The sequence below is a fragment of the Arvicola amphibius genome, chromosome 14 (assembly GCF_903992535.2).
Source record: "Arvicola amphibius chromosome 14, mArvAmp1.2, whole genome shotgun sequence".
NCBI lineage: Eukaryota > Metazoa > Chordata > Mammalia > Rodentia > Cricetidae > Arvicola > Arvicola amphibius.
Genome location: NC_052060.1, coordinates 223850 through 243217, shown reverse-complemented (window position 1 = coordinate 243217; position 19368 = coordinate 223850). Strand labels below are relative to the sequence as shown.

Below are 19368 nucleotides of genomic sequence, written 5' to 3'. Positions count from 1 at the left end.
AAGGGAAGGAGGGAGGGAAAGAAAGGGAGGGAGAGAGAGAGGGAGGGAAGGAGGGAGAGAGATAGATAGATAGAGAGAGAGAGAGCTGAGAGCTACAAGATAGAGTATCGTGATAGGGCTGCGAGAATGGAGGAGGGAGGGACAAGGAGGGAGGGAGAGGGAGGGAGTGAGGGGAATGAGGAGAGCCGCGGAGAATCGAGGAGGAGGAGCGAGAGAAGAGAGAGAGGAAGGAGAATATTGTATTTTACCTGTTCAGATGTTAGGTTTCTCCAGGCAGGAACAACTTGCTGACATATTTCCATTTTCCCTCCCTTGTAGAAGAAAGACTCACAATGTTAATTAAGAACCTTAAGTATCTCCATTCTTGGGAGTGGTGCTTGGACACCTGATAGTTCAAAATGGCTTCTACTTTCCTGATAACTCTACATGCCATCTATTTCTAGAGTTGAATAGGAGCCTTTGTGCTTGTACATGTATATTTTTCTGGCTGTTTAGTTCTAGAGAAAGCCAGGAGTTCCTACCAGAGGAAGGATGCTTTGGAACAGTGGTCCTTTTGTGTCTAGACTAGCCCTGAGTCCCCATGCATTGAAGGCATCGGCCAGACCTAATATAGAACCAAAAGTTGCTCACTGTGGCTATCACCTACTGTCCAGGTCTGTCATATATTCCAAGCCTGACTTCATAGCCTGTGCTAGACATAGAGCAGCAGTTCTAATCCCTTAAGGGGTCAAACAATACTTTCACAGGACAGGGGTTATTTAAGAGCATAGAAAAACACAGACAATTACGTTGCAGTTTATAACAGTAGCAAAATTACAGTTAGGAAGTAGCAATAATTTGGGGTCACCACAGCATGATATTAAAGGGTCTCAGCATTAGGAAAGTTGAGAACCACTGCATGAGAGAAACCACTCTATTCTGCTCTTTCAAAATCATCCTATGTCAGGGTCAGTGACTTAGGTTTGGTATGGTGCAGGGCACCAGTATAAGACATGAACCACTGGAAGCTGAATACATAGAAATCTGCCCCCTAGAATGTTGCCAGAGAAACAACTTCTCTTCCAATTATAGGTCCCAGTGGCCCGAGAGGGGGATTATTTTTACATTAATTAGGTCTGCTCCATGAAGCTCTAAATATCATTCAACACAGAGAAAATTACCATTTCTCTTGTGATTCTTTCCATTCTCCTAGTGGTCTTCTCCAGACTGAGACAGTGAGTTTCGTTATAACTGTAGAGAGTGGTAGGGTGTAACATTGGGGAAACACAGTCTATACTAATTTCAAAATCCCTGCATGCACGCACGTGGTTGCGAGTGTGTCTAGTGTCTTGGTTAGAGTTTCTATTGCTGCAACAAAACTACATGATCAAAAGCGACCTGGGAAGGAAAGAGTTTTATTTTAACTCACAACTCCAGGTGACAGTTCGTTGTGAAGGGAAGTCAGGGCAGGAACCCGGAGACAGGAACTGAAGCCGAAGCCATGGAGGAGCACTAGTGGCTTGTTATTGTGGCTTACTCAGTCTCTTTTCTTATATAATCCAGTACTGCCCATCCAGAGGTAGTACCACTCCCAGTGCCCTCTGCCACCCACACTAATCATTAATCAAGAGAGTGCACTACTCATTTGCCAGCAGGCCACTCTTCTGGGCACAGTCGAGCCGCTCTGTCCAGACAACTGTAGTTTGTGTCATGATACGATACCAACTAGCACAGCTACTTATACAGTTTCCCCTCTTCCTCACCACCCCCACCTCCCACAAACATGCCACTATGTCCTTCCACATTATTTGGAGTCTAAGAAGAATCTTTCATGTGTGAGTCAAGACCCTGTAGACCACTCTACTACAGTTCGGAGATAAAGCCTCAAGTAGCCAAGCTGTGTTCATCCTGTTTCTTAATTGCTATCTGGATCAGGCTAAATGATCTCCTGAACAGAAGTGATGAGCATGAATGAGTCTTTTTGGGTCCCTAGAACACACATACTGCCCCACAGTAACGTAAAGCCTGTCATTGTTTCTTTTCTCTACTGCCAAGTCTAGATTGACCTCTGAAGAGCAGTCAGCCCAGGACTGGCAATGGTGTCACTTACTAAGAACTGCTTTTGAGTGGTAATGGATATTTACTCTTTAAAACTACTCAGAACCTGATTTGAATCTTAGTGGGCCCAGAACTCCATATTCTCTGTAAAGTCAAACACAATGGAAACTGTATCTGGAAAAGGAAGGGATCCTGTGCATTAAGAGCTATTTACACCAGTGCACAGATATCTTACCAACTTGATAAAGAGGAAGGACATTTGCTTTTGCTGCATCCAATGGGTTGGGGTATGGACTGGTTGACAGACAATTTTGCCACTTCCCTTTTTCTGTTTAAGCAAGAACCCTTCTGAATCAGTGCTCTATCTCTGACACGAGTTGCACCTGTCACGAAGGGAACTGCTTGTCTCTAGCCTCATGCTGCTGTGGTCACTGCTTCTGGCCCTTGGTACGTAGGATGCTGATAAAGACCTGGGATGGTGCAGGGTAGAACTACCTCTATTGGGCACCCCTAGACACTCTTACTGAGCATATGTCTCTCTGGTGGGGTGTGGAGAGCTGGGTTTCTGCTTCTGATCCAGTACTGGCAGGTACGTTGCAAATGGGAGCTGAGCAAAGCAGGGTTCCCAGAATAAGGAAAAGACTCGTGTGTGTGTGTGTGTGTGTGTGTGTGTGTGTGTCCTTACTAAAGGCTGGTTTTGTCTCTATTATTTCTGTTTGGTCTCTATGAAAACATTAAATTTTCATTGAAAGGGCTTCAAAGGAGTTTTCTGTTGGAGTGGATACCACGCACAGCCTACACAAATTTGACACCCTGAGGCCCAGACTCTACTTCAAGAGTAGACATTTTTGGCTGAACTTTTATCTCCATAGACTTAGATATTACATAGATTTTAAGCCTGATTAACTATAATAGATATCATAAAGCCCCCCCCCCCCAGTAGTATGTCTAGAATGTTGAAGGAAGGAGAACTGATGCCAAAAAAATATCAACAGATCCTGTGTTTCTTTGGTGGCCCTTCCTGTGTACATGATTTCTTTTAAGCAAAATAGTCTGGACAGTTTAAAGATAGAGCCCCCAAACTGGCTATCCAATACGTACTGACCAGCCCTGAAATCATATACATACAGGTTGTATTATGTGTGTGTGTGTATAATATGTATCATATATATGTATAAATGTGTATTACATACATATATACTTACATACACACACACAATTAGAAGCTATAAATTTGAAAAAGAGCACACATACACACATACACGACCATTAGAAACCATAAATTTGAAAAAGAGCAGAGAACATGTGGCAGGAGTTGGGGGAAGGAGAAGCAAGGGAGAAAAAGATGTAGTTATATTTTAATTTCAAAAAATAAAAATATTTAAATATTTAAAATAAGATGGGAGAGGAGATAATAAATGAAGTTCTTGAAATTTTGCCTGCAAAATACAAACTTCTGGGACTACTTATAATGTGCTAGGAATATAAAAATGAATCTTGGGTTCCATACGAGTATCATTTGTGAGTGGGAGAAGGAGGTATGAAATAAAGATGGGGAGAAATGATAGAGGAAATGAAGGAGGGGAGATGAAAGGGGTAAGGGGAGGAGGAAGAAACAGGAAGGAAAAGAGGAGGTAACACTTGGGAATCCTCAGAGGGTTATAGTCTTTTTGCAAAGTGTAAAGACCTTGGTCCTATGTAATCTTTCTGACTCTGTTCCCTCACAGCTCCTGTCGGAGTTCATTCCGGTAAGCAACTCTTCTCTTAATTCCTCTACCTCTCTGGGACTCTTGGGCATGGGTGGCCCTACCTGGTGAAACCTCTTAGCAGAAAGCTGCAGGGGTCTGAGCCAGAACTGGGATGAAGAGAAGGAACCAGCACCTCACTCACCGCCCCATTGATCAGATGTGGTAGGGTGCACCATGGCCCCACCACGCCCTGACCCCCTTAAAACAATGAATTAGTTCCCATTTGCTACTGACCCCTCAGAAGGAAAGAGAGTAATTGTGAAGGGAAAGCCATCTGTGTAGGCCCTGGGGAGAAAAGTCCTCATCCTCAACAGAAGCAGTGACTGAAAAGATATTTATAGAGGAGAGGCAGCAAAAGGCTGAGGAGGTGTTCTGTAGAGGACATGAACACCCTTAGGTCTCTACTGGGATGGAAAAAATCCAATGTCTAATGTATTTTTCTGTTTTTATTGGAATTTCAATATAATGAAATTAAGAGAACACTTAGTTTCATGGTAGCCTGGGAAATTAGACTTTCATCTTTGGTTAAGCCTTTGAGAACACATTCATTCTACGATGTGCAGAGGAGAAGATGCTGTGTACTTAGGTTTGTAATTTTAAACAAGAATGTTTTTAAATTATTTGGTGGGAGTGGGGGAGATCTCTTGAGCAATTTTGTCAGATCCGGTGAACTCTCAGAATTAGGACATGGTTGCAGTCAATTTGAGGAAATACAGCTCTAAGGAAAATCTCAGAAATCAAGACCACTAACCCAAGTGTCTTGCAGTTAAATCTTTATTTCAGTCCCAGGGAAACTTGTTACAACTTTTCTCTGTCACCTAGTCCTTGGATCGTTCTCAATTTGGTCTCATGAATTTTACATCTCACATATTTCTTTAATTAAACTGATTTTATTTCTAAAATATTCACCTGAAACTATTGTCTGGCCTCACCATGTAGGAAAAAGAATATTGGTTGGTCACACTTCTTCATGCCCGACCGTATACCTATGTTTCCATTATCTCTCAAAGCCAGAGAAAGTTACACAGAAGTTACCATTGCGTTTGATTAGTCACTTTGCCCTACTGAAACCATCTAAACGAGCATTTCCAACATGTCATACAGATATAGAGATGTGAACAAGGAAAAATGCATATGTAAGCAGAACATTTTGAAGGATGAGAAGGTGAAATGAGGATTTAGTTCAGTGCAAGAGTACTGGCCTGGAGAGAATGTGCAAGATCCTGCGTTTGAGCCCAAGAATCTCTCTGAAAGATCTGGGCAAGCAGGGAAGGAAAGAAGGAAGAAAGGAAGGAAGGAAGGAAGGAAGGAAGGAAGGAAGGAAGGAAGGATGACTATTAATTAAGATTATCATCTTTATGATTTATGTTTTAGGAATATGTGCTTTCTTGTGACATATGCTTTAAGAAGTTCTCAGCATTTTTCATATACATCCTTATAGGTATCACTCTAGGGACTAAAACCCTTAGCAATTTCCAAATGAATCTGGCCCCTGGGAGACAGAAGGACAAGCTGGGCAGGCACCTAAACATCACTTTTGTACTTATCTTCCCCCTACACTTTGTTTCCTCATGATGCATAGTGTCTTGTGAAGAGGGGCCAATGTCCAGAGCAGGGATTATTCTTTTGTGTTTTCTCCTCCTGTTACGGGCAAATCCAAAATACTGACCTAGTCATCAATACCAGTAATCACTGTCCTATAGGGGAAGCAACGGCTCAGCTTCTTCTTTATGGGGCTTCTACAGGACCAAGCATGACAATGATTTGCAGATGCCTCTGAATTATTAGTAGACTCCAGAGACTTGGAGATGGAGATTTCAGAGCTTGTGTCTCAGTGGCCCCATTAGTTTCATCTTGGGAGAATGACGTTCAAGGGAAGGACTTTGAGTTTCTGTAGTACCAAAGAGGGTTTCTAAAGTATGAGACAAGCAGAGGGAGTTATCATGCCTGCCATGGAGGACCTGAGGTCATGTCCCTAGGCATAAAGAGATACAATTGAAATCTTCTAGTCAGGGGGTGGGGGGAAGAATGCTAAGACTTGAACCCAGGGTCTTGTACATTCTAGGTAAGAAATTCCACCACTAAGTTGTCTATACCCAGCCCTGATTATTGTTTGTCATGAAGTCTAGAGTCTTACTAAATCACACAAGCTCACCCTAAACTTAATCTGTAGCTTTGAAACTGTTACCCACCTCAACTTCATTAATAGCATTAATTCCAGACCTACATTATTTTACTTAGCTAGTAGACTCATTTCAAATCCATATTTAGTACAACTGTTGGGAGCTGAAGAAAACAACATAAAATCTATTAACAGACATCCAAAATGCTTGTTTGGGGAAAAGTGTCACTTAGTGAAATAGAGCTCACTCTGCTGAGCCAGAAAGTTAGAGCCAGCAGGTCCCCAGACGCTGCAGGTTCCCAGCTTCTAGATATATGTAGAGCCTCTACCTTCCCAGAGGCATCCAGACAGGGTCAGCATTATTAACTCTCTGCCTTCTTGGTTTTTTTATTGTAGACTGGTTGAGCATCAGCCTGCCACACCGTGCATATGAAGGAGACCATGTAACTATAAGCTGCACAGGGGAAAAGAACCATGATATAAAGAGACTAAAGTACTTCAAGGATGGATCTCACATAACTACTTACAGAAGTGCTTCGAGCTACACCATTGCAAATGCAAGATTCAGTGACCGTGGCTCCTATTTCTGTAAGGCAGATAGGAAGCTTTTCCTATTCATAGATGTACCAGAAGAAACAAGACACGTGTGGCTTGATATCCAAGGTAGGGGATCATTCCTTGAGTGGATATGCCTAGGAAGGAGAATGCCTGTTGTAGGAAGGCCAGGCAGGGTACAAGGCATATGACAACTACTCAGGGATGAATAAATGGGGATGGGCTGCCTGTCCTGGGGTATTGGTATGTGTGTCATACTCATTAGGCACTTCTAGAGGACTGTGCAGTCTGCTAACAACAAGTGGTCTCTTTGGATTTCCCCTCCAGAGCTGTTTCCAGCACCAGGGCTGACAGTCAGCTCCCTGCAGCCCATAGAGGGGAGGTCAGTGACCCTGTCCTGCAACACCTGGCTCCCTTCAGACAGGGCAACGACCCAGTTACGCTATTCCTTCTTCAAAGATGGCCACACTCTGCAGTCGGGTTGGAGTTCACCAACGTTTACGATCTCAGCAATATGGAAAGAAGACTCAGGAAATTACTGGTGTGAGGCAATGACAGCATCTCACAGTGTCTTGAAGCAGAGTCGCCGGTCCTATATAGATGTGGAGAGTGAGCATCACTGAGTTGGGCCTATGGGGCTAAGTCAGGCAGGGAAAGCAGGTCCCCATCAGACTGCAGGCTCTTCCTTATCCCTGAGGTTGAAAGCTACTGTGACTCACTGGGGCTCTTGAACACTAATTTTCCAATGACTTTCTCCTCCCCTTCAAAAAAGTAAAAATAGTAATTTTACTTAGAAAACCAAGAGGTTAATGAAGTAGAGCCTCTATGAGGAGAGACCCCTAGTTAAGAGGTGGTGCAAAGAAGGCACGAATAATGACATTTGAAACGACAATAACAGCCTGCTACTTATAAAAGGAATTGCTATATTTCAGATCTGAGCTAAAGCTGCCGTGATGTTGTAGCTCTCTCCGACTTTCATAATCAGAAAACAGGAGACAGAAAGATTTACCATGTGCAGGATGCTGTGAACGCTTTGTCCTCACAGTGGCCTGGGGAATAGTTTTATGAGTAGCGCCTGTAAAATGGGTACTATGACTCCCCCCACTTTACAGACGAAGAAACCCAAAGCAAAGAACCTTCGGAAACTTACCTCCTCAACACATGGCCATGGGATTTAAACGTGTATGCTCCAGTCCCTGGACATGTACTTTGAAGTACTTTGCATTACTTCCTCTTCAGCATCACTAGTTGGCGCTGCTGAGCAGTACTGGGGTGAAAGACTGCTTGATGTCTACATCTCAGCTAATCTCGTGAGAACTCTGTGAGGTTACTATGATTATCCAAACGCTAGTGAGAAAAGCTGAGAATTAGAGATCTAGATTTAGATTCTGCAGCTACTAAAGGGCAGAACTTAATTGTTTCTCAGGTTGGAGAACTTCCTTGTTTATGCCATTCCAGTCTCTCTCTCTCTCTTACTGCCTCAAGTCACAAGGAAGTCAAGAGAAGGCAGAATGCTATGGTATTCAGACGCGAGAGCGGATAGGGAAAAGGACAGGAAGTGTAGGATAGGATTGTTATTAACATCAGAGTAGCCCTGTGAAATGCCCCTCAGTATGCTCCATTTCCAGGCAGGCAGGGCGGACTCTCAATTCCATATATAGACCTGCAGGAGATACTGGACCCCTCCCATCCTGAATTTCCCCACCAAGTCCTTAACAATTGTCTTCTGTTCATAGGGATCCCTGTGTCTCAAGTCTCCATGGAGATCCAGTCTCCAAGGGGCTGCGGAGTTGAAGGGCAGACTCTGGTCCTTGTCTGTTCTGTGGTTAAAGGCACCGGGCTCATAATGTACTCCTGGCACAGAGAGGACACAGAGGAAAGTGTGGGGAGGAAAAGCCAGCGTTCCCAGAGAGTCGAGCTGGAGATCACTACTGTCAGAGAAAGTCACGCAGGGGGTTACTACTGCACTGCTGACAACAGCTACGGCCTTGTCCAGAGCGCTGTAGTGAACGTCACAGTAAAAGGTAAGCAGCCTTTCCAATAGGGACCTGGTAACTCTCAGCTGGAGATGTTCGAAGATGTGACAAGGTACAAGGAAGGCATGAAGAGGCTGGGAAGCTGTCAGAACACAGCGGGGGGGGGGGGGTGTCTTGATGGTGGAGGTAAAAATGGCACAATGACAAAGGAACTGAGAGAGGGCACGGAGATGGAACACGAGGCAGATTGTGTGGTATAGTTAGACGTTTGCCCTCCAGAATTTTCATCAGTGCATAGCTGCTCTGCTGGATCCTCCCCTGGAGGATTTGACCCAGCAGTGAGATGTTGGGAAAGAACTTGAATGAAGACAAGGTAGGCTGTGAGTCATACCATTCCCTCTGACGCTCTACTGTGCTACCAGTTCCAGTGTGGCACCCTCTCCTCTCCATCAGTGTTCCTGGGGTGCTGCCCTTCATTGGCGATGTGGTGGAGCTTCAGTGTGAAGACAAGAGAGCATCTCCTCCTGTTCTGTACCAGTTTTATCATGAAAATATCACTCTGGGCAACATCTCAACACCTTCTGGAGGAAAAGCATCCTTTAAGCTCACTCTGACTGCGGAACATTCTGGGAACTACTCCTGTGAGGCTGACAATGGCTGGGGGACAAAGCGCAGTGAGGTGGTACTACTCAACGTCACAGGTAAGACAATGTAATGTCTCATTCCAAGGTGCAATTTGCAGTATGCCAAGCCATGACTTTCTTCCTTTTCCTTGTACTCTCCCACTCTCCCGGGCATGGGAGCTCCACTGAGGGACCGTCTTTACCCCCAGTTGTGCTTTCCAGTTTTAACAACAGCATTGCCCGCTGCCTGTCTTTCCTGTCTGCTCTTCGTTGAATCACATGTGTGTAAAATTGGGGGTCGGGCAAGAGTAAGGGGTGGGCTAAGTGAAGCATGGTGAGAGAAAACAGATATGTCCACAGAAGAAGAAAATGCTCCTGTACCCTGGAGCTCAGCGGGTCTTTCTCTGAGTGACTGAGGAGCTCCCTCCAGCCCTTATAGTTAAGAACAAAAATAAAAAGCCCACAAACAAAAACAGACTCCCAGATTTTTTTTCTTTCTCTCTCTCTCTCTTCTTTCTCTCTCCTTTCTTTCTTTCTTTCTTCCTTCCTTCCTTCCTTCCTTCCTTCCTTCCTTCCTTCCCAAGATTGCATCACTTAATTTTAGTAGCAACATAATTATTACACACATAAAGAAATAAAATTTAAATTAAGCAGCTTGTCCAAGGTTACTTAATAGGAGTGCCATGGGAAGGTACAAAATGAAACTAAAGCCAGAGTCAAGAAGCTTTGTAAGACTTTGCCACTGTGCACAAAGGTCTGGATGGTTGTGTGATCTTTCTTCTTCTTCTTTAATCCATTGTTGGAGAGAATTTTTGCTCACAAGTTTCCTAAAGTGGAACATTACTGAGTTTCCCTTGGAAGCCTTCTTAGTTATCATAGGCAGCAGTTTTATATGCCTTGCTAATATTTGATTTCAGGTGTGTGCACCTGCGTGTTAGTGCTAGCTATCAAACTCAGGACTTCAAGCGTGCTAAGCGCATGCTTTGTCCCCTTGCATCCTATCAATGCATTAGTTTTGTTTTGTTGTTCTTTGTTAGGGATGCATTAGCTTTGTAAGGATAGTTTCAGGGAGATTCCACAAATTCTGTGTTGAGAAATTTATAACAACATTTAAATTATCTACTACTTGAAGTCTTTGCAGCTAGCCAAAGATTCTGAGTCCAGTAGACTATTGCCTCTACTGTAATTCTTTTTCGTTGATTAGCTTTTTCAATTTTTTATAACTTTAAACAAACACTGTTTTATTACAGGACTATTATTGTAGGGTTAGGAGATGACTGAGTGGGTAGGATCCCTTGTAGCATCTATATGAGGACCTGTGTTTGGGTCCTCACTACTCACCTGGGCATAGCTGTTTCAGGGAATGGAGACAGGATGACCATGGGGGTTTGCTGGCTGCCAGACTAGCTGAAAAAATGCCAAGGCAGGGTTCCTGTGGAAGACCCTGTCTCCAGAGAAGAAGTAGGAAGAAGAATGTGGAAGAGACTCAGTGCCCTTCTCTGGCTTCCTTATGCACACATACACTGTATACACTCATATGTCACATTCAGCTCCCCATAAAACAGTTTATGTGTTTTGTTCCCCAAAGATGAGCAAAATATAGGAAAACCTATATTTTCAAATTTATCAAAGACTCTTGAGCACTACGTCTGGTTTTAGTTTCTACTGTGTGACTATGTTCTCTCCTCATTTTCAATATGCCCATATAGTCCCCTTTTCTCACCAGATTTACTAGTGGTCTTTCTATTGTATGGTTCTTTATTAAAAGTTCACATTCCTTTTATATCTTTTACTTTTCAAGTCAATATTATTTCAAAATATTTTTCTAATTCATTTACTTCTTTTTCATCTTAGAAACAAATGTACTTAAAACTATGTTTTTCTCAAGTACAACTTTTATCTCATTAAAAAAATTTTGGTATATGATGTTTTCATTTGCTTATTGTCTACATATGTGTAACATGGTTTCTTAATTATTCTGTAAAAAGAACTTAAAATTTCTTATAAATGAATTTATATCAATCCTTTATTTAGATATTCCTTTGTTCTTATATTTAGCATTTATTAAAATCCTATGTTCTTATATTTAGTATTTATTAAAATGTAGCCTGTAGAAATTTTACTTCAGAGAAATTACTGAAACTTGGTTGATGGGCTTACATGTTGTCAGTTAATGCATATTTCCTCTGTGAAACAAAAAAATGTCATTTTTGTGTTTTGGCAGTAAATTAAGGGTCTTTTCTTTTATTTAAATTACTTTCTTCACTTAGTCTTATACTTCAGTCTCTTTAGTCTTATAGGCATTTGGACTCATTACTCTATCAAGTTTTGAGAAATACATTTTTTTAGACAGGCCCTCAGTATTCAGCCCTGACTGACCTGGAATTCACCATGTAAACTAGGCTGGACTCAAACTCACAGAGATCATCCTGTTTTTGCCTCCCAAATACTGGGGTAGAAGGTGGTGTCTAGCTTAGAAGAGCATTCTTGCTATTGCCTGTAACTTTCCTGGTCTGCCTGCCTGTCTATTACCTGTATTGCGGTCTGCCTTTTTCAGGGATCTTGCCAAGATCTGAGTAGTTGTAAGACAGGGTATGCTGACTGCAAATGATGAAAATTCCCTCTGATTGACCTACCTCCTCCTCAAAGGGATGCCAACAGGAAATCAGTAGTGGATGTGATTTTTTGTAGCCTGGGATCCACGCACTCTCTCCTCTTCATTCCTCCACACCTTCACAGACAATCAAAGTTGGCCACTGACAATGTTTATCCTAGAGATCTCAGAGAAAGAACGATCCTGAGTTTAAGTCCCCTCTGGACTATGTAAAAGATCTTGTATCAAAAGAATCCAATGGTCATGGCTATAACCCCAACATTTTGTGGGAGGCTGAGTCAGGAAAGTCACTGTGAGTTCAAGGCAAGACTGGGCTTCATCGGAAGGGGAGAGAGAGAGAGGAGAGAGAAAGAGAGGCTGGGCATGATGGGTAACATATACCAAAGGCAAGAGGATTGCTTGAAGTTCAAGATCAGTCTGAGAAATATAGTGACACCCCAATCTCAACAAAGTAAAATACCAAAGTAAGCAGAGACAGGCTGCACCAATATGCTCAGTCTACCCTCTGCAGAGGAAATGGGCCTTTGACTGGCAAAGTCATCAGTGAAGTATGGAACATTAAAAAAAAGCACAAAACAAACAAAGTAGGCCATTTTCCATTGTACCCCTCAGTCTCTATCATTAGGGAAGATTTAATTATATCCCTCTGTGCTTTTAAGAATTTTTTTTTAGTTCATGCAAAACAAATCCTGAATCTCTGTGTTTCAGAGTATAAGCAAAAATTCTTTTCCAGGCCCACTTAATGGGAATTGGTGATGTGAGATGGTGGGAAGGATAAAAGGACATCAAGGCAAAGCCAGACTCTAAGATCTCATTTTTAGCAACTCCTTACATGACTTAGTTTCCTTTACTATTGCCATGACAAAAACACTTGATAAAAGTGACTTAAAGGAAAAAGGGTTTCTCTTGGCTAACAGTTCAAGGGTCATGGTGGAGAAATCAAGGCAGGGGGTGATTGAAGCATCTGGTCATATCATGTCTATAATCACTAGAGTCATGAACACTTGTACACAGCCATCTTTTTCCTTTTTTATACAGTCAGGGATCTCAGCCTGGTGAATACTGGAACCTACAGTGGGCCAGTCTTCCTAGCGCAATTAACCTAATTCATAGTATTCCACAGTCATGCTCACAAGCTAACTTAATTTAGATAATCCCTGATGGATGGGGCCTGAAGACTTTTCTTTTAGGTGATTCCAGCTATTGTCAATCAACAATTAACATTAACTATAACCGTACCCCGTCCAACTCCCCAACTGCTGTGGAGATTGGTGTACATGGAAGTTGTTTGACTACCGTATGCATGTTTTTTAATGTACTTTAATCCATTCTGTTTACAGAGCCCCCACCCAAAGTACGTCTGGTGAATGGTCCCCACCGCTGTGAGGGACGTGTAGAGGTGGAACAGGAAGGTCGCTGGGGCACAGTATGCGATGATGGCTGGGACATGAAGGATGTGGCCGTGGTATGCCGAGAGCTAGGCTGTGGAGCAGCCAAGCACACACCTATAGCCATGTTGTATCCACCAGCAGTTGAGGAAGCTCTGCCTGTGCTCATCCAGGTAGCCCTGTGCAATGGGACAGAAAAGACCCTGGCTGAATGTGACCAGGTTGAGACCTTTGATTGTGGACATGACGAAGATGCTGGAGCTGTGTGTGAAGGTGGGTAATGATGGAGCTGACACGGGCCTGGGCCCCTCCATTGGCTACCATCTTCTGCTTTCCTTTCTGTACCTATTCTCCAGTAGAATGCACCAAGGGCAACACAGTCAGATCACATTAAGTTGTCCCAGAAGACTGTCTTGAGTGCTAGTGCTATTTGTCCTTATTGGCCATCTTAAAAGATAAAAACATTAGTATTTTTGTGGTTGTGAGTTGGAGCAAAGTATGAAGCATCAATTTTCACAGTTTGGGAGGTTTTAGTCAGGGTGACACTGCTTCCATTATTGTGAAATCTTTTCAACTCTTCTGAGTTCTTTCCTTAGCAGCTCTATCCATTGGAATAAAGCTCTGGATTCTGGGAGCACAGGCTGATGAGTAGTATTGTAAAGATATTGGTGGCCCACAAAATCAGGCCAGGAATCAGGCCATTGAAAGGCAAATACCCAGAGGGTCAGAGCAAAATGAAATCTGAGGACTGCTGCAAATGCCCATATCTCCATAGAGCCTTTTGTGAGAAAAAAAAAAAAAAAAAAAAAAAAAGAATTCCTTAGAACTACTGGGTCCATGCCCATTTCAAGGCATTTGTAAAGACTGCAGATCCTTCAAGGTAATGAAATCAGGACCAGGTTCTGCAGAGTCCATGGGACCTAGAGTCCACTATACAGAGCCTTTGAGATTGGCATCCCCCACATACCAGCCTAGAAGCAACAGCTTCTCTATGGTTCATCACCTTTGTCAGAAAAGTGTGACTTCTAGTCCAACACCCTTTCTGAGTCAAGATAAAATCAGGATTTCACACATTCATGAGGCTTTTTGGTAAAAGTCCATGTGTAGAAGGAAACCTCAGGGGTTGATTTGGAATGGTTGGGACAGAATGTAGGGTGGTTTCTGTGGTTCAAGCTGGCTTCTGTCTTTGTTCTCACACATTTCCTTAGAAAATCTGGTGAATGTGTCTGCACAGTCCTTTGCTGGACCTCTGCATACTGACCTCCTCTCACTCCCTCTACACAGTGGTCTTTCCTAGCATTTCTTGAAGATCTAATGAGACAACATTGGACCTCCTATATTCATCATTGGGTCTCACCAGCCTAATAGTCTGTTGTTTCTGCTGGACTTCAAGATTTCATCTGTGACTCGTTTGACTTCAAGAGAACTCAAAATGATTCTGCTCTGAGCCAATTCTGCTCTGAGTTCTAACAGCACTAAAGAAAGTCCAAGTTCCCAAGTCCCTGGAAGTCAAGTTTCTTCTATATTCCTCCTTGGGCATGTGAAGAGGTGGGCACAAGTGAGAATCACATGTGCCTGAACCTTCTGTCTGATATGATAGAATGCGGTCAAATAAAGAACATACAATAAAATAAACTGTCAGTGATTTCATTTCTTGATTTGGGAAGAAACTAGCTTTAAAAAAATCTTTATAAGCCATTTGCTTAAGTTATAGATGTAAAAAAATTTTTAAGATGATATATAGAAAAGTTAGACAAGGGCTATAGAGATGGCTCAGTGGTTAAGAGCACTCCCTGGTCTTCTAGAGGTCCTGAGCTCAAATTCCAGCAACCACATGGTAACTCACAACCACCTGTAATGAAATCTGGTGCCCTCTTCTGGCCTGCAGGCAGAATACAGTACACACAATACATAAATAAATAAATCTAAAAAAAGAAAAAAAGAAAAGTTAGACAAAAGTCACATTTTCAGAAGTAACTAATATTTACCAAAAGGGATTGTGTAAAATAATATGTACAGATGGATGATGTGGGATTCTCCTCTGTATGCTGTGAATATGTTTTATTGCCATTGGTTAATAAAGAAACTGCTTTTGCCAATGGCTTAACAGAGCAAAGCCAGGTGGGAAATCTAAACAGAGATGGAGAGAGAGAGAGAGAGAGAGAGAGAGAGAGAGAGAGAGAGAGAGAGAGAGAGAGAGAGAGAGAGAGAGAGTAGGCTAAGTCAGAGAGAAGCCATGTAGCTGCTGCAGGAGACAGATGCTGGATGCCAGAAATAACTTTACCTATAGTCCACAATTACATGGCAATACACAGATTAATAGAAATGTGTTAATTTAAGATATAAGAGCTATCTAGAAATATGCATAAGCTAATAGGCCAAGCAGTATTTTAATTAATACAGTTTCTGTGTGATTATTTCAGGTCTGGGTGGCTGGAAAACAAATGAGCAGCTTCTGTCTACAGATGAATGAATTAATAATTAATTAAATTGATTGTTCTATATATTGCACATTATGTTAGTGTTTAATTAAATCCAACAGCTTAATATTAAAGAATTTCTGTAGCGAACTATGCATTAACACAACCCACATATATATGTGTACAAGTTTCTTGAAATTATTGTAAAAATTTTTACATTGGTGTTTTCTTATTTTAAATTTGTCTTCCCTTTTCTGCTGATTTTGTTTTCAGATGGACTATCACTGTAGCCTAGGATGCCCTAAAACTTGAGATATAGCCAAGGAAAACCTTGAACTTTTTTGATCCTCCTGCCTCTACTTTCTGGGTGCTTGCATGATTGGTGTGTACTATTGTACCTGGTTTTGTGTAGTGCTGGGGTTAGAACTTAGGATATTTTGTGTGTTAGGCAAGCATATAGCTAAATTACATACCTGTCCTATTATGGCCTTCTCAAGAAAGGAGATCTTGATTCAGAAAGGCCCTTTAATTAATTATTTGTTTGTTTATTTATTTGATTTTTTGAGACAGGGTTTCTCTGTATAACCCTGTCTGTCTTGGAACTGACTCTGTAGACCAGGCTGGCCTCAAACTCAGAGATCCACCTGCCTCTGCCTCCCAAGATCTGGGATTAAAAGCCTGTGCCACCACACCCAGCAACCCTTTTTTCTTATGACCTTTATTGTCTTTCAGAGTGAAAAAGCCACATTCCCCACACAGTCATCCACCCTACATATCATCACTTAGGCCTTAGCAGTGTCTAGGGCTCAAGACATAGTCATGGGAAGAGCTTCCTTTTAGAAGTTAGCAATTAAGCTTTGGACCTGTGTATGTGGAAAGAAGAAAAGTGGCACACGCTTTCTCCAGGTCAGACATCAATACTGATAATTGATTGAATATATATTATGTTCTATATTTTATGTTAGATTACATCCTTAGAAAGGCTTTAAAAATATTGTAATATATTTTAACTGATGTTTTATTGGGATGTATTGTTATCAGGGTTTAATTTTAGGGCCAACAATTTTTTTTTTTTTTTTTTTTTTTTTTTTTTTTTTTTTTTTTTTTTTTTTACCATTTAACTTGTTTTAATGTTTCTTCACAAATGGTGAAAATACTAAAGTACAGACAAGGAATAATCATAATGTTGTGGCCAACATTATAAATATGGAATTATAAATTTAAAACATTTTCTGGTTTAAAAAATAAATCTGGTCGTCAATGCAGCTCTGCAGGTCTCTCTAGTAGGGCCGGTCTCTACGTTCCTGACGGTGCTCACCTTTATCCATTTTCCCAGGTCCTCCACGTCCGCCTCTTCTTCCTCCCATCTGTTCCATCAAGGGTCCAGGAGGACCCCCAGGACCACCTCGTCTTCCTCCACCAAAGCCACCTCGGTCCATGCCACGGCCACCTCGGAAGCCACCTCTGTCTCCACCTCTGCCACCTCTGAACATTCCTCCAGGACCACCACGGTCCATAAGTCCACCTCTTCCTCCCCGCATACCACCAGGGCCTCCTCGGCCACGATCACCACCCGGAGGTGGGAAGGGTGGCGGGAGGAAGCCCTCAGGCTTGGGGGCCTTACACTGGTTGCATTCTGTTCTCCAGGCGAAGTTCTGGTTTCCACAGCCCGGATTGGGACACTGCCAATCTCCGGCTCGGTGCTGGACATTTCCTCCTCCAGAGGGGTTCCCTCGGGAGCCCCGGGGTCCTCGTGGGGGGAAGCCTCCTCTGTCTCCTCCACGGCCTCCCATGCGACCCATGGGCCCTCCAGGACCTCCTGGGCCACCAGGACCTCCACGAAGTGGTGGTGGCATCCCTCTGCCCTCACGAGGTGGCATGCCACCTCGCATGCTGTTCATCGGAGGCTTCTTTCGGGCAAGAGAAACTTTAAGTTTGCTTCCTTGAAAGTCTTTTCCATCAAACCATTCCACAGCAGCCTTGGCAGTTGGCGGATCTTCATAGGACACTGTGGCATCACCTTTAGGCTTTCCTGTTTCCTTATCCAAGTAGATGTGGATCATGGGTTGCCCAGTTCTCTTGTTCATCTTGACAACCCCACACTGCTTAAAGAAGTCTGCCAGATCATCCAGAGTCACATTGTCATTTAAACCTTGCACATAAATTGCACTGTTGTCAGAATCTTCATCAGGATCTATAGGAAGGCCTAGATCAAGATCTGGTCCTTCATCCATGGGTCCACCAGGCTTATTGAAGCCACCTCGCTCTCCAGCGCTGCCCATTCCACCGCGTCCTCCTCCCCGCCCACCTCTGCTCATGCCTCCACGATCAAATCCCCCTCTTCCCCTGCCCCGGTTATCAGGGCCACTCATGCTCCGATTCTCTCCTGGTCCGGAAAATCCTCCAGACTCCTGCTCATAAACACCCATGCTACTGGGGTGGTCCTGTCGGAATGAACTCTGCTGCCCGTAGCTGCTGCTCTGTTGGCTATATTGACTTGGAGCCTGGCTGTAGGATCCAGTCTGAGGGGGGTAACTAGTGGGAGGCTGCTGCCCATAGCTGCTTTGTTGACCATAGCTACTCTGCTGTCCATAGCTGCTCGGTTGCCCATAGGTATTCTGCTGAGAGTAACTGCTCTGATTGTAACTTGTTGGCTGTGAAGAGGAGTAGCTGGTAGGAGGATAGGATGGAGGTGCGGTGACTGGCTGCATGGGGTAGCTCCCAGGTACCTGGGGATAACTGTAGTTACTCTGTCCATATCCTAGGCTGGGCTGGTTATAACCCCCTGTGCTAGATTGAGGTTGACTAGTCTCAGCGGGCTTGTTACCATCCTGTGGTCTTGTAGGTGCAGTGGCTGCTGGCTGCTGGCCATAGGCTGGGTAGGCAGGCTGGGTGCCATATGCAGACTGAGCTGCATAAGAGGCCTGGGTTGTGGTGACTGTAGCAGTGGTGGTGTCATAAGCACCAGTGCCATATCCTTGGACAGGCTGGCTGTATGCCCGGGGGGCAGTTGGAGTGGTATAACCAGTGGGAGGCTGTCCATAAGAAGTCGCATATGCAGTCTGCCCATAGGTGGCAGTGCTCTGAGCCTGGGTATAGCTGACATCAGTAGGCTGTCCATAGGTTCCATAGCTTTGTTGCCCATACGCCTGGGTGGTCTGTGCATATCCTTGAGTTGGCTGGGCGGTGTAAGCACTGTAGCCCTGCTGGGCTGCAGCTTGGCTGTAGGTACTGTAATCCGTGGACGCCATTTTCTCGCCTTCCTCCTCGTTCTCTCAACGTCCGTCTCCCTCTCGCGGTCCCCCTAGCGGCCAACAAAATTTTTGCACCGTGAAATCTTTCAATATAGAAACAAGATATATTGGCTCATTTGTTTTCTTTGTGTATCTCTCAACAGTTTCTTAAAATTCAATTCTTATGAATGCTTCCTGATTCTTATTGTGATGGCTGCTCTTAGTTGTAAACTTTGACTACATCTGGAACTAACTAAAACTCAAAATTAGAACACATTTGTAAGAATTTTTGCTTAATTTGAAGTGGGAAGACAGATTTCTAATCTGGACCATACCTTCTTCTGGGAGTTTATATACTAACGAAGTTTTTGCTTTTTGTCTACTTTTTCTCACCCTAATAAAAGAGCCATTACTTCACTGGCATTAGAACCTACTTCTTTGGGATCAAAAATTTAACTACTAAATTTATCTTTTCGTTGAAGATTAAAAATTAATGTGGAGCCATCTGGATGACCTGAGCTGTATGGACAGTTTTTTTTTTCATGACAGGCATTCTCTTTTATAAACTATCTCTTCTTTCATACAGTTTACTAATTCATATCATCCTAGAAAACTGGCTATTCAGCAGACCAAATTAAGGACTGTATGGCTA

The 19368-nt window shown here is 43.1% G+C and overlaps 2 protein-coding genes across 2 annotated transcripts; one reads left to right on the top strand and one right to left on the bottom strand.

Annotated features, from left to right (window-relative positions):
* The first annotated feature begins 2412 nt into the window (after positions 1-2412).
* LOC119800808 (Fc receptor-like protein 2) lies at positions 2413-14561 on the top strand. The gene is made up of 8 exons (XM_038311100.1): positions 2413-2484; positions 3765-3785; positions 6304-6570; positions 6790-7071; positions 8199-8486; positions 8861-9139; positions 13016-13336; positions 14348-14561. Exons 1-8 carry the CDS (start codon positions 2454-2456, stop codon positions 14368-14370), a joined length of 1512 nt encoding a protein of 503 aa, XP_038167028.1. The 5' UTR covers positions 2413-2453; the 3' UTR covers positions 14371-14561.
* Positions 14562-16591: 2030 nt separating this feature from the next.
* Positions 16592-18785, bottom strand: LOC119800806 (RNA-binding protein EWS-like). The gene has a single exon (XM_038311097.1). It carries the CDS (start codon positions 18732-18734, stop codon positions 16764-16766), a length of 1971 nt encoding a protein of 656 aa, XP_038167025.1. The 5' UTR covers positions 18735-18785; the 3' UTR covers positions 16592-16763.
* Positions 18786-19368: the final 583 nt, after the last annotated feature.